Below are 22,403 nucleotides of genomic sequence, written 5' to 3'. Positions count from 1 at the left end.
TTTGCCCCGTTTTTCTGCGCTAGAAATGCGCACCCTCTCCACTTTTAAACTCTTTTGCCCCGTTTTTCTGCGCTAGAAATGCGCACTCTCTTCGCTTTTAGACTCTTTTGCCCCGTTTTTCTGCGCTAGAAATGCGCACCCTCTCACATTGAATGTAACAGCGGGCCAACTTTCATTCTATTTCTAAAATACCTCACGGGCTACTCCAAAAAAGGAAACGGGCTGCAAATGGCCCGCGGGCCGTAGTTTGGACACCCCTGGTCTAATATATCTGAAGCTACATGAATTTTGGAGGTGTGTAGTGATGTTGTAACTCTGCAGAAAGTTGGTGAACTCTGTGCAATGTGTTATAATATCACTAACAGTTGGCTGTGGAATATTTAGTAGTGAGTAGTGAAATTTCACGACTGGACTTGTCACACAGGTGCTGCTTGTTGATCACGGTTCCTCCTGAGAGAGACCCATTTGTTGTAGAAGCAGTCTGCATGACTGGGGGATTGATTTTACACACCTGTGACCAATACTTTTGACAATATAAAATAAACCCTAACTGTGGCCTTTACTGTGCACTGGCTGTGTTTGCTCTGACTGTGAACTCTGACCCATCTAACACAGGAAAGGCTGTGAATAGAGAAAGTGAGCAGGATTAGGAACTTCCTGTGTGTGACTTTGGGTTTGTTCACCCTTCCTGTTGATTAAAGCTGTGAAGCAGTGAGGGAGCGATGAGGGTCTCTGCTGCTGATCTGATCCCAAACACCCCTCCTGCTGAACCCACCCACAAATGTTTATTTAGATTTAGCTCGTATCTCTCTCTCTTTTTGTGACACACACACACAGTCCAAACCAGGGATTCAGTCCAAAGACCTATTTAGTTTTTTTGGAACGATTCAAATGTGGCCTTTTGTACACCTAAGAGTCATTGTCCTGCTACCTAACCCAGCTGCGCTTGAGCTTCAGGTCATGAACTGATTGATGGGAAATGTCAGGGTCAGGGTTTTTTCAGGTAGAGAGGATCATCAGTTACAACAGATTGTCAGGTTCTGCAGAGGCAAAGCAGGCCCAGACCATCACACTACCACCACTATGTTTGCCAGATGGTATGTTGTTCTTATGGTGGAATACAGTGTTATCTTTACACTAGCTCTGACAATATAATGCATTTTCTTCTACTCCTAGTTGAAAAACTTACTGTCATATGCAAGTTTGCTTACATTTTTATCGAATCACAACACTGCTGTGTAGTGGGTGGGGTTTAAACACAACAACACGAAACAAACCACTGTCCGTCACCAATATTTTTACCTGTACTAATAATTAAAAAAATAATACTGTGTTTTTAAAGGTTTATAGAGTATTACAACACATAATATATAGTTTTTACTAGGGCTGCACGATATATCGTTTAGGCATTGTCATCGCGATGTGAGCTTGCGCAATAGTCACATCGCAGGACGTGCGATGTCACTTAAGGCAAATAAATCAAACACATCATGTTGCTATGTTTTGATTCTTGACACAAGAAGTAGATACACAGCGCTGTCTCTGTGTCTGTGTGACTGACAGGCTGCTGCTGCCTGAGAAGCGCGAGGGGGAGGAGGAGCGCGAGAGCGGGGGGTTTTGCGCAGATATTTCCAGTTACAGCCTAACCTTTTAAAAAGACATTTAAATACCTGATTAAAGGGGTGATTACTGTTGTTTTGCTGTTTTCCTTGGGTTTTGAGTTGAGCTCGGCGCTGACTCAGCTCTTGATTGGACCAGACACGAGACAGCGCGTGGGTATGGGCGGGGCTGGGGACATCACAGGCCCTGCATTGTTTAATATCGTAATATGTATCTTCGAAAAAAGAACATATCCAATGTAATTTTTTTCCAATATCGTGCAGCGCTAATTTTTACACAGTTTCTTCTGACAGGTGAATCAGTAACACATCCTGGTATTCAGTGTCTGGGTTGTGTTGGTGAAGGGATGTGTGCAGTCTGTAGGAATCTTTATCTTCGCTGTTCTCAGGCACTAATGTGCTGCCTTATGGTGGCGGTCCAAAGGGAAGGGAGCGGGGTCCTGCACAAACATTGACTTTGGCCTTGGACAGCAGCACTTTGCTCTCTTGGTCTCTGAGGTGTGTGTGTGTGTGTGTGTGGGTGTGTGTTGGGGTGGACTGCAGTAGATCCAGGCAGTTGCTTGTTTCAAGAAGACTGAAGACCAAGCTGCTACACCCACATAACCATCTGCCAATAATACAATTCCTCTTAAATGAGTAGGGATGAGTGGTCAGCAGTCTTAAACCCTGCCACTATGATCAGGAAATTGCTGGTTCGAATCCCTGTCATGCAGCTTGCCATCAGCTGCCAGAGTCCTGAGAAAGCACAGTTGACTTTGCTCTCTCTGGGTGAGTACAGTAGATGTCACTCTCTTTTCCCTCATCACTCCTAGGGTGATGTCAGTCAGCACAAGGCATCTGTGAACTTATGAATCTGATTTATTAATGTATCAGGGTTAATTTGAAGGGATATTTAGTCAGTTTACAGCATTTTACAGGCAAGTCAATCTCTACACTAAACTTTAAGAAGTGAAGGCTTTCAAGAGAATAGGCTAAAGATACAAAACTATCCAGTCAAATGGTTAGAAAATATCTATGCATTTAGTTTCTAATATTACCCCATTTTCTCCCCAATTCCTGACATGCTAAATTTCCTTCGGGATCAATAAAGCATCTATCTATCTATCTATCTATGTAAACTATGATACATATGCTGCTGATGCCAGTGCATGCTGAGTTAGGGGTGGGCGATATGGCTCTAAAATAATATCACGATATTTCAGGGTATTTTTGAGATATGCTTGGCGATATAGTAAAACATAAATAATTAATTAATTTCAGGAATATAGTATAAGAGTATAACAGAATAATCATAATGTGGCAAAATAAATAATATAGCATAAAATAATATAATGCAGCAAAAAATATTGCAGAATATTTAGTGCATGCATATAAACTGCAAACTAAAAGAATTATACAATAAATAAACCTAAAGATACACAGTAAATAATAGACTACTTTTACAACCCAGAGAAGAGATGTCATGCCCATTTGTACTCTCTCGGAGTCCGGCTGCTGATGGCGAAGCATCATGACCCACAATTTAAACCAGTAATACGCTGCATTTTTGCTTTTTCTGTGTTTTTTTTTTTTTTTTTTTTTTTTTTTTTTTTTAACTGAATACACTGAAGCATTGGCATCACTAGTTATCTGTTACATCTGAACAGGAAAGCATAACTCTCTGATCTGGAGGCGTTCCTGGATGGAGAAGATGTTTTTCTTCTTCTCCTGGCTGGATTTGTCGCTGTGAGCTAATGTTTTCCATGATGCTGAGTTTCAAGTTTTGTATCCAAGTGAATTTCTCAAATGCTGAAGGTGTTTCACCATAAATGACTTTTCAAAATCTTCAAAACATCTTCTGATTTAATCACTCAAACCAGGGAAGCAGTTTCTGTATGTGGGTGATAGGGGTGAACGATATGGCGATATAACGATACTCTTGGCGATATGACAAAACACTGAATTAAAAAAATATATATATCAAGAATACCCTACTGCAATAAAATTAAAATGACATTTTATTATTGCATACAATATGATATAGCACACCCTTAACTGAGATATTAAAAAAACAAAAATATTTTTTTTATCAGATTTGTAATGATTCACAATGTCATGATACTAAAAATGCGCTCCAAATCTCTTCATATATCCATGATTAAAAATCAAGTAAAATAAATGATACTGGACATATATAATATGTCTCTTGTAGACATATAATGGGAAATGAGAACAGTGTGATAAATAATAAAAAATAAATAAATAAAAAATGTTGTCGATATTATTGTGTATGATATTATATGGCTGATTCAACTTAACTTTACATCTTAGACCTACTTTAGGTCTGGGAAGCAGATTGGGACTGGGAAGCAGTTTCTATATGTAGGTAATAGGGGTGATCGATATGGCGATATAACGATACTCTTGACGATATGACAAAACACTGAATAAATAAAAAAATATATGTTTCAAGAATATACTACTGCAATAAATGAAAATTACATTTTATTATTGCACACAATACGATATAGCACAAATATTAGATTTGTAATGATTTAGAATGTCATGATGCTAATAATGTGCTTCAAATATCTCCATATATCCAGGATTAAAAATCAAGTAAAATAAATAATACTGTACAGATATAATCCGTCTCTAGTAGATGTATATTGGGAAATAAGAACAGTGTGATTTGTTTCTTTTGCTAAAAACAACAAAAAAGTAAAACCCTGATGTGATAATTAGGGGTGGGTGATATGGCACGACAATTCAGGGTATAAAATAAAAATGTTGTCGATATTATTGTGTATGATATGATCCGACTGATTCATGATTACTCCACCAGACACCTCAACCAGGCAGAGTACCTCTACAGCTCTACATCATGTAGAAGCCAGTATGTTCCACAAGGTGGCATATGTGAGCTGGGTCATGAACATTTGAGCTCCATCCAGGTGCGATGCATTATTAATACACTTTTGTGTATTTTTGTGTCTGTTTGTGGAGCCCAGGTGCCAACTGCAGAGTGTGTTTGCCTGAAGCTCCAGAGAGTTAAGTGCTTTGCTCCAGGGTCTGAGGGATAGTTTGAGGGTGTAATCAGGTGGGATCAGCTCTGTGACCTCTCAGTTCACTGCCAACTTCTCCAACCCCGGCTGTGTGGAGTGGAGCTGTGTGCTCAGCAGTATGTGGGCATTTTAGTCAATTACACTTTGAGATAAAGTTCTGAGGCTTCTGCTTTCTTCAGCCTCCCTGTAGGAGTTTCTGTAGCGCTGTCTGTTTGAGGTTTTGGAGGTTAAAGAATCAATATTTCACCACAACCTCTTCACATCAGATGGTCAGAAGCTCCTGACGCGTTGGCATAAGGCGGAGGAAGGACAGCGTGTTGTGTCGGGCATCTTAATGAATGCTCTCTTGACTTTTTTTACCCTGCTGTAAAAGTGAGCGATATGAAATGGAATTTATATCAGTATGCTTTTTTTCTATTTGCAAAAAAGAGAAATGTGATACGAGGACATACTGAAATCTTAATGATTAATTAGAGGTAGGAAATATGACTTTTATGTCCTTTTATTTAAATTTTACTTTTTTTTTTCATATTTTTCCTATTTTAACACAAGATGGATGAAGACTAGCCCAGTTCTCTACGACTCTTGTAAAATCAGCCACCGTCTCTTTTTGTGAACTGCTGATGATGCAGCATTGCCAAGTAGCATCACAGCGCTAACGCTCGGAGGAAAGCGCAGCAGCGACTCGGTTCCGATACATCAGCTCGCAGACGCAGCCTTGTGCTGATCCACATCACCCTAGGAGTGATGAGCGGAAAAAAGAGCGCCATCTACTGTACCCACCCAACGAGAGCAAGGCCAGTTGTGCTCTCTCAGGGCTCCAGCAGCTGATGGCAAGCTACATGGCCAGGATTCAAACCCATATCAACTACATAAATTGGTACTATAGAGACCCTGTGGATCGGCCTAAGTTTTTGTCCCTAAAAGCATTTTTTTGCCCTTACCTTACTTTTACTTTTATACTTTAAGTCGTTTTAAAAGTAGGACCTTTACACTTTTACCTAAAAAGTAAAAAGTCTGAGTTAATACTACTTCAACTTCTACGGAAGTATTTTAAGCCCAAATATCTATACTTTAACCTCCAGAGTAATGAAGGTGATGAATACTTTTCACACTTTTGATCTTGATCTTGAACTTCATGTAGTGCTTCTTGCTTTTGTATTTGAGAGGTTCCACAAAAAAAAAGTCTTCAACAAGCTACTTGTGAATCACAGAACAGCTTGTGTGAAAACCCAACATTTATCTTCATTTCTTCATCTTGTTTTCTTGAGAAGAGGAGCGGGGTTGTGTAAGTGCAGTCAGCCAGAAGGAAAGTTTTTGGAGGAGAAGCAGTGATGTGCAGCTCTGGAGGGAAATCCCTGACCTGCATGTTGATTTTATGTGCAGTACTGCGGACCTCGCTCTGCCTATCACCAGACTTACACTGAATAAACTATTTCCTCAGCTGCAGAGAAAGAGAGAAATTTAGAGAAAGCAAGAGAGAGCGAGAGAGATTTAGGCTCTTTGTGTTGTTTCTGTGGGCCTGTTAATGCGGATCTTCACTGTCCGTCTTTTTACTTTTATTAGACCCCAGTCAGCCTTCAGGAAATGGCCTTCAGAAGAAGCAGAGAGGAGTAGAAAAGCTCCTGTTCTTTGTGGCCTGATACTGGCCTTGTTGGGACTGTAAAAAATGTAACATTTGTATGAACGATTAAGGATGCATTGTAGCATTTGAGGATCCCTTGTTTCAATCCCGTTTCATGCTGCTTGTCATCAGCAGCCAGAGTCCGAGAGAACACGATGGTCTTCCTCTGTCTTGGTGGGTAGTGTAGTGTGTTCACTCTCAGGGCCCTGTTTTAGTGATCTAAAGTGCACCAGTTATCTATCGTGCAGCTAGATTCAGGGCGGCTGACTGTTGACTGTTGTCAGGGTTTTATTCAGTCAGTGGCGCACCACTGTATTTCACGCTGCCAAAATAGAAATACGCCAGATATTTACCTAAACACACCTCAAGACCACTTCTAGACCACCACACTTTTCAGTGTAGATAAAGTTTATTGCTAAACTCAGGCTCTATTTTAACGCTGAGAGCACAAGGTGTGAAAATAGACTGTTAAAGAAGTGTAACATAGCAATGAGCACCTTACACAGGGTGTACAATAGGAGCTCCATTGTGATTTTAGTCAGCGTTGGTGTCTGTTAGCTGTTTCATCATAACTGTGGATCCGACGCTTTCCTCAAAGTGCTCTGGCTACCCAGTGATGCTAAATCAACGATATTTGGAAAAGAGGCGGAGTCTGACTTTATCAGAGGAGACTTGTGCTTGTCTTTACTCTCCTAGTGCCTTTCAGGCAAAATTTCTCAATTTATCAACCCAAAACAAAACTATTTTCCAAATCTTTAATAAATCCAATCGATAAAAATGCACACAGTGTACATTGTGTTTATTGCAGGGGTCGGCAATTAAGTTTGGCCACGGACCAGATATTTTCCTGGTGGGCCACAAAAAATGTCTGTTTTGAAAATGAAGTGTAATGGCATGGAGTGCTACAGACTAGTAGCTCTCCAGCCCAGAGGGTTCTTAAACCCAATTGCAGAACAGTTGATCTTAAAGCAGGTAAACCCAAGAAGAAAGAAAAAAATAAATAAATAAATAAACACACCACTCCTCACACGGGATCGAACCCATGTCATCAGGATTGGGGAAAAAAAAAGGCCCTCATAAGGAGATTGGGAGCCCAAGAACGGGTAGAAAAACAAAAACGGGCGGAAACTAAAGTCACACCGAGCACAAAAGAGAGACAGGGGAGGGATGTAAACAAAAGCTCGCCAGAGAAGCATTTTATTTTTTTTATTAGCGTTCATTATAGTTCAAACAACCTCACAGGCCAGATGGTTCATGCTTGTTGCCGACCCCTGGTGTAAAGTGTTGATGGTAAAATGCCCTTGAGTTCATGACGGCACTGTATAAAATCTAACTTCAATCATTAGTTTATTAAAAGGAGAATTACATCAGTTTTTACACTACTGTGTGTAGCCCTAAGGCAAAAGCACAGAAATAAAATCAACAACCTGTCTTTCTTATCACTCCCATCTCTTACTGCTGCTGATACACACCCAGATCATCAGATTTCCTCTGGCCCAGTGTCATCTAAACATCTGTCTCGGGGTAATGGGAAAGGCATGCAGTGACACACAGAGACAAAGAGAGAAAGAAAAGCTCCTGGATGAGCTCCTTCACTCATGACGTGGATAACAGACTTAAAAATGTAATTTTTCCCCTCCCTCTGCTGATCGATCACATTCTCAGCTGTGGAGACATGGGTGTGACCTTCTGCTCACAGCTTTATTTATTATTTTATTAGTTTTTTGTTTTAGGATTATTTTAAATAGTTCGTCACCAGTGGATTTTGGTGGAATTGATTGAACAACTGTTTGCTTGTTTTGTGTTACTCAGGAATAAAAGTATGAACAGTTTATTAATTATATTCAATGGAAATTGTACAAATTCCTGCAGCAGCAAAGAGATATAATAGAATATAGAATAATTTGCATCAAGTAAGTGGTTGTTACACCTACAGGGCTGTGAAACAGTATTTGTCCCCATTCAGATTTTATAATTATAATTTTTTTTATTTTTACAGTTTTTAGATTAACAAACACATTTTAATATCAGACAAAGGAAACCTGAGTATATTAAAAAGCACAGTTTTAGATGATCATTCAATTTATTTATTTATTTGAGTAAAATCTCTTTCGAGCATAAACCAGCATGTTTTTTCTGAGCCATACAGAGGTCTGTTCAGGGTCATTGTCCTGCTGCAGAACCCAGGTATGTCACAGCTTACAGTCACAAACTGATGAACGGAAATTATTCTTGAGCATTTTGGAGCAGGATTCATGATTCTATCAATTACAGCATGTTCTCCAGGTCCTCTCTTTCTCTTTCTCTCTCTCTCTGACTCTCTCTCACTCAATTTTTCAATTTTTCAATTAAAAAAAAAATTTATTGGCATGAATTGCAATTAACAACTTTTGCCAAAGCAATAAAACAAGAAGTTAATATGCAAAAGGTAAAAAAAAAAGAATACATAACAACACATATACCAATATATATGTTAACATATCTTTACATATAAAGACAAAGATCTAATATAGTAAGTTCGGAGAGCTGACTGTGTGTTATCTTTTTTCACACACACACACACACACACACACACACACACACACACACACACACACACACACACACACACACACACACACACATGCTGGAACTCCCACGATACGCACCTGCTCATTTTCCACTGTGCACCACATCAGTGTTTCTCTCAGACCACAGAGGCTGAAACTGATACAGCTTCCTCTGTTTGATACACAGCCTCTTGAACCCGGGTCTGTCTGGGTTCTAGATTGTATTGTAAGTCTGTAGACTGGAGGACAGTGCCGGACTCCCAGACCCCTGCGGTCAGTACTATTGAGCCACAGGGGGTAAATAACGGACCCCGCTCTGCCTGGGTGATGGACTCACTCATGGGCCAGCATGGGCACCTCAGGTTCTGTAGTCCACTCCTCAGCCTGAATTTGGATTTGCTTTGTACAATACTGCCATCACGTGGCAGCTTTACTGTATTGCGGGTTTTGTTTCAGTGTTTCTGAGTTAAATAACTTACTGTTTAATATATAAGTAATTGCAGCAAATACAGAAATAACTGTATATATAAAACAATTAGTGGTGTTTGATCTGATTAATGATGAATCAGAACAGTATTCTGTGATTAACTGTGATTAATCGCACTTGTTCTTCTTAAGATGCAAGTTTTTATATATTGGATATTAAAATGTAAAAGGATAAAAAAGAATGAATGTAATGAAGGAAATGTAAAATGTAATTATATATTTATATTCGTGGTGTTAATTAAAATACTAGTATATATTTGCTCGTTTGACGGGAGATGAATCCAACGTGGGGCATTGGAATAAAAAATGCATGATAAATTGTATAGAGGAAACTTTTTTTTTTTAATTTATTATAAACCTCTGAGCTTGATTGTTAGGATTTCTGAATTAGAAAAACTTAATTTGCTAAGTATAAAAGAGCGTTTTCACACCTGATTCTGATTCTGATTCTCTGATTCTGAGTTAATTTGGAGCGTTTCTCCCTCTGTTTGGTTTGTTTTCACACAGGCATAAACCTAAACGCACCAAAATATGCACCAATAAACCACGTGAGAACATGGTTGATGGGAACATGCTGATGGGTCTGATCGAGACCAGACCAATGAACAGACCAATAGAAACGCTCCAAAAAAAAAAAACAATAATAAATTTCCTTTTTTTTATTTTGAAAGATATGAAGTGTTTTCCTTTGACTACAAAGATGACATTTTTAAGGTTTTTGTGTGACAATAAATATGTAAATTTGTAGTACAGTGTAGTTTCTTACTGGTCTGCGTGTTTAATTTCAGGTGGGTCTGCTGGACATCGACATTTGTGGACCATCAGTACCTAAAATAATGGGACTGGAAGGAGAGCAGGTATGTTAGCTCTTATAAACTCTTGTTCAAAGTCTTGCGGTCCTATTTTACACCTTGCTTAAGACGTGTTGCAATGCTCATTACACCCCGTTTAACAGTCTATTTTCACGTCTTGCGCTTATGCTGTTAAAATAGCGTCTTAGAGTTTAGTAATAAATCTACACTGATGGGCCTGGTGGTCTGGAAGTGAGGTGTGTTTAGGTAAATTTCTGGCGTGTTTATATATTATTGGTGGCGGAAAACACCGGTGCGCCACTGACTGATTAAAACCCTGACAACAGTCAACAGTCAGCCGTCCAATCCTATCTTAGCTTAGCACCCATAACTACTTTGTACTCAACAATAAACAGAATAAAGAATAAAATAACATTACTGTTCCCTTAATAAATGAGCTGCTGGTGTATCTTCACAGTGTGAACATACAGCTCAGTATCTGTCTCTGCTGAGACGCACAGAGCAAAGCGCTGCGCTGTTAAGATACGAACGCGCCAAAGTCAGAGCTCACCCGCCTCTTAAAGTGAATGACAACTGGCACACTGATTGGTTTATTTCATGTTACACCCAAAATTAACCACACCCATGATTGATTAATGAAGAGAATGAGAACATGCCTTTTGCACATTTCACACCATATAAAGTGTGTTTTTTTTTTTTTTTGTGCCCTCACGATACCAAACACACACCGACATGCCCTAAAACTAGCTGTGTGATGCTGAATAGATGTCTCGCCTATAGATCACTAAAATAGGGCACCCTGTTCAGCTGCACCTGTGCTTTTGCGTCATGGTACGTTCTAAATCGAGCTTGTTTCCACTGAATCACTGGCTCTCCTCATCCACCGCAGCGAGCTGATGAAGCTGTCAGACCATGTCATTTTATTTTGAAATAATTTTTTTTTAACTTTAATCAAAATATAAAAGGTCAAAAAGCTCAGGAAACAAATGTCATGTTTTTTTAAAAGTGATTTCATTAAAATAAAAGTGTTTAAAATGTCCAAAAAACTTGCAGATCTTTAAAGTCAACTTCCCAGACAGGGATTAAGCCTGGTCTTACAATATATCTCCCTTTTAATAGAAAATCTCCCTTCATAATGCTGTGTAGTCTAAGACTTGAGGCCTAACCTGTGTCTGAGAAACTGGCCTTTAGTGGCTTTATTCAGCTTGTTTTGGTAGATTCTGTTCCTCTTTTTAGATGCGGTTTGTCTTGGTTTGGCATTTAAAGCCATACACTTTAAAACTGTCTACTCCACATTGTTATAAACAGATAAACAGTGGATTTATATAACAGCCCATAATATTAAAATCTAATATGGCCCTTTTCTGTATATTGTAGGTAATTAATGGGTTTGATCAGATAAGAAGCTTTTCATTCCTGGTTTCCGTAATGTTATCTGTGTGTTGCTGTTGCTGTTGTTCAGCTGTTTTCTCACTGTGTGTGTCTGTGTGTGTCTGTGTGTGTGTGTGTAGGTTCATCAGAGTGGCTCTGGCTGGTCTCCTGTGGTAAGGATCTGTGAAATAATCAGTTCTGTCAATATTCACCCCTTAAAACGTGATTAATCTGGAAACTTTAAAACATTTATATATAGTTTTAACAAAAGTTATTCACCTGACCAAATTTACTGCACCTGGTGACATATTAGCGGTTTTATTTAGCATTAAACCAATCGATTGTATATAATTAAGTCTTTGATATAAACACAATTGCTGCTCCTCTCCTAAAGCTTAAATTTAACACATTTAACACATTTAGTTTTCATTAAACTTAGAATATTGTTGTGAGTTTAGGAATACATCTACAGTGGTTGGCCTGGTGGTCTGGAAGTGAGGTGTGTTCAGGTAAATTCCTGGCGAGTTTCTATTTTGGTGGCGGAAAACACAGGTGCGCCACTGACTGATTAAAACCCTGACAACTGTCAACACTCAGCCGCCATATCCTATCTTACCTCAGCGTGCGTACACCCCGCTCATTAAACACACACACGGACGGGGCTGCAGAGCACAAACTCAACTTTTAGCTCAACAAAAAACAAAATAAAGAATAAAATATCATTGTTGTTGCTATAATTAAGTCTTTGATATAAACACAGTTGCTACTCCTAAAGCTTAAAAAACACTTAGTTTTAAGTTTTGATTAAACACAGAATATTGTTGTGATTAATCATTTTTTTGAATAATTACCACCAATAAAGCCTTATCCGTTTGGGATTTTGTCTTTTATGGGGGTTTTTATCCTCTGTGATTTTATTCCCTTTCGGAACGACCATGTACGTGTTTTTCTCAATCGTCCTCTGAGAAAATTACAGGCTGAATTATCTACTGTGTTTCGCTGGACTCTGAACGTGGTCCTCCGGTAATTTTAGTCCCATCTGGACACACATCTCTGAGTTTTGTCTCCTTGTGTTTAATAAAATAGCTATTTGTCCACTGCCTTGCACCATAATTACACTTTAAGCGTGCATTTCCATGGAGATCCATGTTAAACACAATAGCTAGTGAAAATGGAGGAGCTACTGAACACGATGTCACGTGACCGAGAAAGCCTAAGAACTCACTAGTCCTCCTGGTTTTTCAATTGCAGTCCGGATGCAAGAGTTTCATCACTGAGTAGAAGTGTAAAATATTTTCTCCCTAAGAAACTAATCCCGACTGGATACGGCTTAACATAAATATAAATCCATTGGTCAATTTTAACTTTTAACCCCAACCTTTAAATATATATATTTTTTTTCCTTGGTACATTTACCTATTTGTGAACCAAACTGTGACCTATGTGTACCATGTGTACCTATGTGTACCATTTTTGACTGGTGCTGTATATGTTCCTTCTTCTTCTCTTTAGTATGTAGAGGATAATCTGGCAGTCATGTCTATTGGTTTCCTGCTGGGCAGCCCTGATGACGCTGTTATCTGGAGAGGGCCGAAGAAGAACGGTCAGTGCTGGTTCTGCTGTAGGCGTCAACTCAACACACACTTAGACACACATGATTCATTTACTGGCTAATGAATAACAATGCAAAAACTGAACTGTTGATAATCTAAACCTGTAACTTGGCTTTTATACGCTGCCTGGCCAAAAAAAAAGTCTCCACCTGGATTTTAGTAAGTAAATGATGTGGTGCTAAAAGAATGAGGTCAGCTGACTACCTGAATATACAGAATATAGACCAGGTTATTTCATCAATGGATTTTTTTATTCCCCCATAATGCCACGGCTATATCCTGAAGAAGAGCTGCTTTGTGCAGTGGTCAGACTCCACCATCATCAATGCTGCTGCAAGATCTTGGTGAAAAATTAATCCAGCAACACTGGATTGAAATAAATCTTGTGACACTGCAGAAGCTCACTGAAGACATCAAAACTATAACTGAACACATGTGGAGTTTTATGTACTTGTTTTATGTAAAAAAAAAAAAAAAAAAAAAGGTGAAATAACTAAAAAAATATATATATTTTATATTCTAGTTTCTTCAAAATAGCCCCCCTTTGCTCTGATTACTGCTTTACACACTCTTGGCATCATTCTCTCAATGAGCTTCATTTAAGAGGTGGCCACCTGAAATGGAAATGTTTTTCCAACAGTCTTGAAGGAAGGAAGGAGTTCCCAGAGGTGTTTATTAGCACTTGTTGCTCCTTTGCCTTCTTCACTCTGTGCTCCAGCTCACCCCAAACCATCTGGATTGGGTTCAGGTCCGGTGACTGTGGAGGTTCAGCTCATTTTTTTTTGTTAAATAGATAACACTCCACATGTGTTCAATCATAGTTTTGATGCTTCAGTGACAATCTTCAATGTAAATAGTTTATAAAAATAAATAGTAAATAGTTTTAACAAATAAAGAAAACACATTGAAAAAGAGGTGTGTCCAAACTTTTTGCCTGTACTGTAGATTAAACAACTGCTAGATTATAGTAAAGGTCCTAGTTTTTAATATGGTAGAAGATGGCAGTGTTTACGTAGATTTTAAAGCTCACACTGTCGACTTTAGAAACAGTTGAGTTCCTGTCACGCTCTTATAAAGTGAAAAACACAGTGCTGTGTTTAGATTAGCAGACCGGTTTCACTTCCCCTGCACCAATATAAAACATATAGCACAGTCTGATTATCAGCCCCATTCATCTGTAGCACAACCTAGTTCCCTCTCAGCATTCAGGGTCACTTATCTCAACAGGCTTCCCATAGTGCATTTTGGCAGCCGTTCAGATCATGGTTCAGTGTATTTACACAAGAACACAAAACACCAGTTTGAGTCCTGGTGAGGCGTAGAGGTAGATTATACCATCCAATTAATAAAAAGTGCACAGCATCCAGCAAATAACATCGAATATGCAAAAAGCTCTGGAAAAAAATGAGCGAGCACTTTAGTTTCTGAATCAGTTTCTCTGATTTTGCTATTTATAGGTTTATGTTTGAGTAAAATGAACTCAAAACCCCCCAACAAGTTCATATTCATAAAGAGTTCATAAATCAATATTTGGTGGAATAACCCTGTTCTTTAATCACAGTTTTTATGCATCTTGGCATCATGTTCTCCTCCACCAGTCTTACACACTGCTTTTGGATAACTTTATGCTGCTTTACTCCTGGTGCAAAAATTCAAGCAGTTCAGTTTGGTGGTTTGATGGCTTGTGATCATCCATCTTCCTCTTGATTATATTCTAGAGGTTCTCAATTTAGTAAAATCAAAGAAACTTTTCTCTTTCATCTAATTTTGTCTCCTTCCCACTATATACATCTCATCTTGTTCTCATCTTGTCTTTATCCTTCTCTTTTCCCTCTTCTCATTTTATCTTGTCTCTAAATTTCTATACTCTTCTCCTCCTTGTCTTTTTTTTCTCTTTTCCCTTTTCTCATCTTCTCTTTCTCTTTTATTACCTCATTTGATCTTCTATTTACTTATTTTATCATCTTATATCTTGTCTTCTTTCTTTTCTTGTCTCATTTCATCTCATTTTGTCTCTATATTTCTCTACTCTTCTTCTCTTTTCTCCTTTCTTCACTTCTTTCTCTTCTCATCTCATCTTGTTTCTGTTTCTCTACTCTTCTCCTCTTTTCTCCTTTCTTCTCTTCTGTCTCATTTAATCCTTCTCGTTCTGGTTTCCATCTTCTTCTGTTCTATCTCTTCTCGTCTCTTCTCTTTTCTTCTCTTCTCGTCTCTTATAGTCTCTTCTTGTCTCTTCTCTTCTCTTTTCTTCTCATCTTTGTTCTTTCCTTTTCTCTTCTCTTTCCTTTTCTTTACTTTTCTTCTCTTTCTGGTTTCCATCTTCTTCTCTTCTCCTCTTCTCTTCTCTTCTCTTTTCTTCTCTTCTCGTCTCTTCTCGTTTCTTTTCTTTCCTTCTCTTCTCTTTTCTTCTCTTCTCTTCTCTTTAAATAAATGAAAGTTACTGTGTTGTGGTTGTAATCCGGGGCTGGTTTGTGAAACAGAAATTGTTAGAAAGTGTGTGTTTTTTTTTTATTTTCTTTTCTTTTATTCCTTCATTGGTTACTAATGTAAAACCAGGCCAGTTTATTTACATAGTGTTCGTTCAGAGTGCATCACAATAAGAGAGACACCAGCAGCTTTTGTTGGTGGAGTGAGACACGCCTGCTAGCCATGTTTAGAGAAAACAAAGCAGGAAGGACTTCATACCAAACCCAGACCTCATTTCAGTACAGTGGAGGGAGAGAAAACATGACCATGTAATACCAGTTCTGACCCTGAATCACACTGTGATGCAGTGTGGGTGTGGCCTGAAGTGCGCTGTATTAATTAATACATGACCTCACACTCAAAACACGTCCAACACACAATGCAGGGCGAATGAGGAGGTGTGGAAAGCTTGTTTTGTTTGTTTCAGCCTTAGGGAAGACTGTAAAAAAAATAAGAAAAAATTACAGTTAATGGTTTGTGTAACAATACTCTGTTATGGGAAAAGCCTTCAGATATCAGGATATAAAAGTCAATCATTAAGTTTTACCTCAGGGGACAGCTTGGGAACCCCCACATCTCTAAGTTGTGAGGTGTTATCTTGTGAATGGCAAGTGTGTTTATTGCAAGGGGTTGTTAATTAATGGAGTTGGATCGAGACCTGGTAGTGGGTGCAGATGGATGGGATGCTCCATTTGAAAAGATTTCTTGCCATTTGTTTGTCATAATACCATTCTCAACCGATGCACCAATCAGATCCAGATGCATGGTACCTGAGGCACCCATTATGCGTATGTGAGTTATGTGAACATGTAGATAACCACAAGTATCGTATTTTACGGACTATAAGGTGCACCAAATTAGGGGTGGGCGATATGGCCCTTTAATATAAAATCACGATATTTCATGGTGTTTTTTGCGATAACGATACTCTTGGCGATGTAAATTAGCGATTTTTTTTTTCCCAAGAATACATTACTGCAACAAAATGAAAATTTTATTTTAATATAGCATACGATTTATGTCACACCCCATATCTGAGACACAAGAAATGAAATACAAGAATTTGATCAAATTTGTGACAGAAGTCATGAATCCAGAATGTCATGATGACTTATAATGCATTCCAAATATCTCCATATATCCAGGATTAAAGTAAAATAAATGATACTGGACAGATATAATCTATAGTCTCTAGTAGATAAATAATGGAAAATGAAAACGTAAAAAAAGTAGTACCCTGATGTAATAATTAGGGGTGGGTGATATTGCACGACATTTTAAGAGTATAATATCATTCAGGATATTCAAACATGTTGGCGATATTAGCGCTAACGATATGATATGGCACACCCCTACACCGAATTATAAGGGCCACTATTTCCATACATAAGGTGCACTGAATTATAAGGTGCATTAAACGAAACAAGACAGTCAATTAAAGATCTTATTCCGTCGTTTTTTCATTCATTTTAAACAGTCTAGTTGTGGTCTCTATTATGAATAAATGCCATGTGAGCCAGTTTTGGGCCCCGAGGGCGAGAAACGCTTTGAACTAGCGCTACTAAACTCTTTCCTGAGACTTGGTGATTCATTGCTTGGGCAGTTTCACCATGTTGAAGCCCCAGATTCCACTCTATATCAAAAAATCTGACGTGAACGACGCCCAATGTCACCGCTGTTCTGTCCAGTTGTGCTTCCCTGGTGTATATATTTAAAACGTGGAAACATCCGGAGATCTTATTAAACCTACAGTTATTTACACAAGATAGCTAACGCTAACTAGCTCTGTAAACAAAAGCTGTTAGCTGAGCCGAGGTGGGGGAGGCCGTGAAGTCACTGGTTGACGTCGACATTTTACGTCTCTCTGATTAACTATTTCTGAAGATTTTCTTTTACTAGCCTTACTCTGCTACTGCAGACAATGGTGGCTGAGAAACAGGTTCATGTGTAGCATCATATACAACTCAGAGAGACATATATTTATAGTATTATACAAAGAAAGTGGATTTAAGTGGAAGAAGACCTTTAAGTTAAACTTCATTCAACTCATTCACAGTAAAATACAGAACAATACTCTCACAAATCCATCAAATTCTTCATCTTAAGTGTCTGAGTTTAACGATTGGGCGATTTCATCATCAAGCATAGTGGCATGCCTCCCTGTCCCAAAACACGCCAGCTCCCGGTGTTTTTGTAGTGCGACGGCTATTTTTCCATGGTGGAATAACCTTGTTTTTTAATCACAGTTTTTTAATGCATCTTGGCATCATGTTCTCCTCCACCAGTCTTACACACTGCTTTTGGATAACTTTATGCTGCTTTACTCCTGGTGCAACAATTCAAGCAGTTCAGTTTGGTGGTTTGATGGCTTGTGATCATCCATTTTTCTGTTGATTATATTCCAGAGGTTCTCGACTCTCGAAACTCTTCTCTTTCTCTTCTCGTCTCACCTCATCTCCTTCTTTCTCTTTTCATTTTTTTTCATCTAATGTTGTCTCCTTCCCACTATATACATCTCATCTTATCATCTTGTCTTTATCATTCTCTTTTCCCTCTCATTTCTCATTTCATCTTGAACAAGAAAAAGTGGATTGTAGTGGAAGAAGACCTTTAAAGTTAAACTTCATTCAACTTATTATCCATAAAAAATGCAAAACTATACTCTCACTTTTTCAGTTCATTTCTCTTCCACAAACTCATCAAATTCTTAACAGCTTATGTGTCTGAGTTTAATGATTGGGCGATTTGATCATCAAGCATAGTGGCATGCCTCCCTGTCCCAAAACACGCCAGCTCCCGGTGTTTTTGTAGTGCGACGGCTATTTTTCCCCCTCATTTTAATGTTGTACACTTCTAAGGGTGCCTAGATGGAAGGGAACAAGAGTGTCGCCATGTTTTTTTTTGAAGTAAGCAGTGTACAGATTGATGCCCATACAGGTCAAACACAAGGTCATTTTAAACCACTGGGAGCCAGCTGCTGGATCCCATAGGCATGGTGCAGTCCAATGTCTCCAATGTCTCCCAATAGGCGGCGCTGTGTAGCACACAACCAGAATTCATACATAAGGCGCACCAGATTTTGGAGAAAATGTAAGAGTTTTAATTACACTTTGTAGCACGAAAAATACAAACTAGTCTCATATATCTGGCCACAGACTACTGGTCCTGAAAAAGGTCACACATGTTGGGGGAGCTTGATAATAATTTAGAATACCTTCCTGAAAAACGGAAGGTGAAAGTGAGTGTGTGTACACAGTGTGATTTGGAGTGTTTGCTTTTGCTTCTAAGAGGATGTGGAGTTTATGCATTTGAGGAAGTTGCACTGAGCAGAACCTTGATGTTTAAAATGACTTCTCTGCACATTAGATGGAATAAATATATTTTACATATATATGTGTGTGTGTTTGTGTGTGTATATATATATATATATATATATATATATATATATATATATATATATATATATATATATATATAAATAATATATAAAAAATGAAGAGACCACTTCAGTTCCTGAATCAGATTCTCTGATTTTGCTATTTGTAGGTTTTTGTTTGATTAAAATGAAGATTGTTGTTTTATTCTATAAACTACAGACAACATTTCTCCCAAATTACAAATAAAAATAGGTCCCACTTTATAATAAGTGTCCCTAAGTACTATGTAGTTACATGGTAACAATCCATGTAACTACAGTGTAACTACTAATGAAGTACACATTGTTACAGATTAACTACAGAGGTACAGGTTATGTAATTACACATGTGTATTAAGGTTAATTTTGACTTGTGTAAGTACACATGTGTAACAATGTGTGTGTACTTACATGTATGTAATAGTGTGTGTGATAAGTTGAGTATAAACTTATCCAACAGCTATTGTCTAGTATGTAATTAGGGCTGATTGAGTACACACACATTGTTACACATATGTAAGTACACTTGCTCTACTACTTGTGTAAGTACACTCACCCTGGTACACTCACCATGTGTACTTACACAAGTCAAAATTAACCTTAATACACATGTGTAATTACACAACCTGTTCCTCTGTAGTTAATCTGTAACAATGTGTACTTCAGTAGTTACACTGTAGTTACATGGATTGTTACCGTGTAACTACATAGTACTTAGGGACACTTATTATAAAGTAGGACCATTTCAGTCCTCAAAAAATGCAAAGAAAAAAACAAGTTCATATTTATAAAGATTTAGGAGTTCAGAAATAACTATTTGGTGGAATAATCCTGGTTTTTAATCACAGTTTTCATGCATCTTGGCATCATGTTCTCCTCCACCAGTCTTACACACTGCTTTTGGATAACTTTATGCTGCTTTACTCCTGGTGCAAAAATTCAAGCAGTTCAGTTTGGTGGTTTGATGGCTTGTGATCATCCGTCTTCCTCTTGATTTTATTCCAGATGTTTTCAATTTGGTAAAATCAAAGAAACTCATCATTTTTATGTGGTCTCTTACTTTTTCCAGAGCTGCACACACACACACACACACACACACACACACATATATTTGTTGATGTTTGTATAACTCACACCTCTTGAGACCTGTGATTCAGATCTATGTTAAGAGGCACTTTCTCAGAGCGTAAAAATAGTGTGATAAATTGAAGTGACAGAGTTGCACTGTACGTCTTAATTAGTGTCAAGAGCAAACAACAGCTCGGCCACGAGACGTTAGACCGCATGAACGTGTGTGGTGCCCTTGTGCTTGAACTTGTGTGTAACTGCTTATGAATGGTATGAACAATCTAATGAATAACCATTTATAAACTATTTATAAACCCTTTGTAAAGGAGACTTATTTTAAAGTGGTACTGAAAGTAACATTTGATCTCAGTTACATTCTGAATCAGAACCTTCTTACTGTTTTATTTCTAAGGGACTGAAGAGATTTGCCTCTGCATGTTTAGGAGTAATTAATGATAGTAATTTCACTTTCTCATTCATTTATTTCTCATATTGTCTTTAAACTGAGCTGAGGTAAAGTTTAAGTTGTCCATACTGGCATGGTAAAATATCAAATGAGCTCTGACTTTGGCGCGTTCGTATCTTAACAGTGTGGCCCTTTTGTTTGCAATGTTATTTTATACTTTATTCTGATTATGTTTGAGGTAAAAGTGTTTGTGTGTTTAACGAGCGGGGGTGTACACATGCTGAGCTCACAGCATTCCTGGATGCCTATGATAGGATTGGGCTGCTGAATGTTGACTGTTGTCAGGGTTTAAATCAATTAGTGGCGCACCTGTATTTCCTGCCGCCAAGATAAAAATACACCAGAATACCTGAACACACCTCACTTCCAGACCACCACACCAGACCAGTGTAGATTTATTACTAAACTCTGACGCTATTTTAACGACGCGGGCTCAAGGCATAAAAAAATTGATTGTTGATAGGGTGTAAGATAGCAATAAGCATTGTGACGCATCATGAACAGGGTGTAGAATAGGGAACTCAGTTAAATGCTTTCAAATTTGTGGCAACAGCTTAGAGAAGGCCCTAAAGCAGGGGGTTGCAACATCTGGCCCGTGAGGTTGTTTGAACTATAATGAACGATAATGAAAAAATAAAAATAAATAAATAAAATGCTTCTCTGGTGAGCTTTTGTTTAAATTCCTCCCCTGTCTCTCTGCCCGTTCTCATTTTTCCGCCCATTCTCGGGCTTCCTATCTCCTTATAAGGGCTTTTTTTCACGGCTGTGTCCCAATTTACTAACCAGGGCTTATTTATTTATTGTTCCCTTTCTTCTTGGGTTTACCTGCTTTGAGATCAACTGTTCTGCAATTGGGTTCAACAACCCTCTGGGCTGGAGAGCTACTAGCCTGTAGCATCCCACTCCATCCCATTTCACTTCACGCAGACAATCCTTCTCATCCTGGATCTTCTTAAACTATTAGATTTGTACAGTATTAGCTGCTGCTATATCATATATTAAATATTTAATATGCTGGGGGTTATTTCGTCTCACTCCAGGTATGATAAAGCAGTTCCTGAGGGACGTGGACTGGGGTGAGCTGGACTACCTGATAGTGGACACGCCGCCGGGCACCTCAGACGAGCACCTGTCTGCGGTTCAGTACCTCAGTGGAGCGGGCATCGACGGAGCCGTCATCATCACCACACCACAAGTAAACACGCACTATCTTTCAACTCTTTCAGAAGGGAACCAAAATCAACAGAGTGAGCTTCCTGTGTGTGTGCTGACTGACACTCAAGCGTGAGAAACAAAAAAAACTACTTTTAATACAAACATCACATGCGTTTAACACGTGGCCCTAAACATTTATAGCATAGAAGTCACTGTTCAGGAAGCTTCTCTTGTGTCAGTTAAGAAGTTAAAGAACAAATCAGAAAAAGATCTCAGCTAAACCTTAAAGGAGAACTCCGGTGTAAAATGGACTTTTGGTTTAATAAAACTAAATAAAAAGTACTTACCTTTGAAGAATAGTCCACCTCCGCTCTCCTACAGTTTTCCGAGATCCATAAATTTTGTTCTTTTTGCCCAGCACTCTTTACAAAGGCCACTTGGGGGCATATTTTGCCCCAATAAATAACATTTTACACCGTTATCCAGCAGCTCAAAGTAGCTCCACACCTCATTGGTAGAATTCGGAGAGCCCTGACATTTAAAACGAGGCATTAATAACTTAAACAGTGCAAAAGAAGCTTATTAAAAACACTGTTTACATCCCATAGCGCTAGCTTTTAGCTCTGGGTGCTCATGACATAGACATATATACATAGACTCCACATAGACTGCTTTCATTTGTTTACACTGAGGAAGGTCTATAATACACCTATAA

The 22,403-nt window shown here is 38.5% G+C and overlaps 1 protein-coding gene across 1 annotated transcript in view; it reads left to right on the top strand.

The window, feature by feature from the left end:
* nubp1 (nucleotide binding protein 1 (MinD homolog, E. coli)) overlaps positions 1-22,403 on the top strand; it is a 46,697-nt gene that overhangs the window by 4,879 nt on the left and 19,415 nt on the right. Inside the window, exons 4-7 of the mRNA XM_049467802.1 lie at positions 10,111-10,179; positions 11,646-11,678; positions 13,018-13,108; positions 21,574-21,728. Of these exons, the coding sequence (XP_049323759.1) occupies positions 10,111-10,179; positions 11,646-11,678; positions 13,018-13,108; positions 21,574-21,728 (348 nt within the window). The remainder of the gene's footprint in view (positions 1-10,110; positions 10,180-11,645; positions 11,679-13,017; positions 13,109-21,573; positions 21,729-22,403) is intronic.

The sequence above is a fragment of the Astyanax mexicanus genome, chromosome 19 (genome assembly GCF_023375975.1).
Source record: "Astyanax mexicanus isolate ESR-SI-001 chromosome 19, AstMex3_surface, whole genome shotgun sequence".
NCBI lineage: Eukaryota > Metazoa > Chordata > Actinopteri > Characiformes > Acestrorhamphidae > Astyanax > Astyanax mexicanus.
Note: the sequence above shows the minus strand (reverse complement) of the source record. Positions and strands in the feature narration are given on the sequence as shown.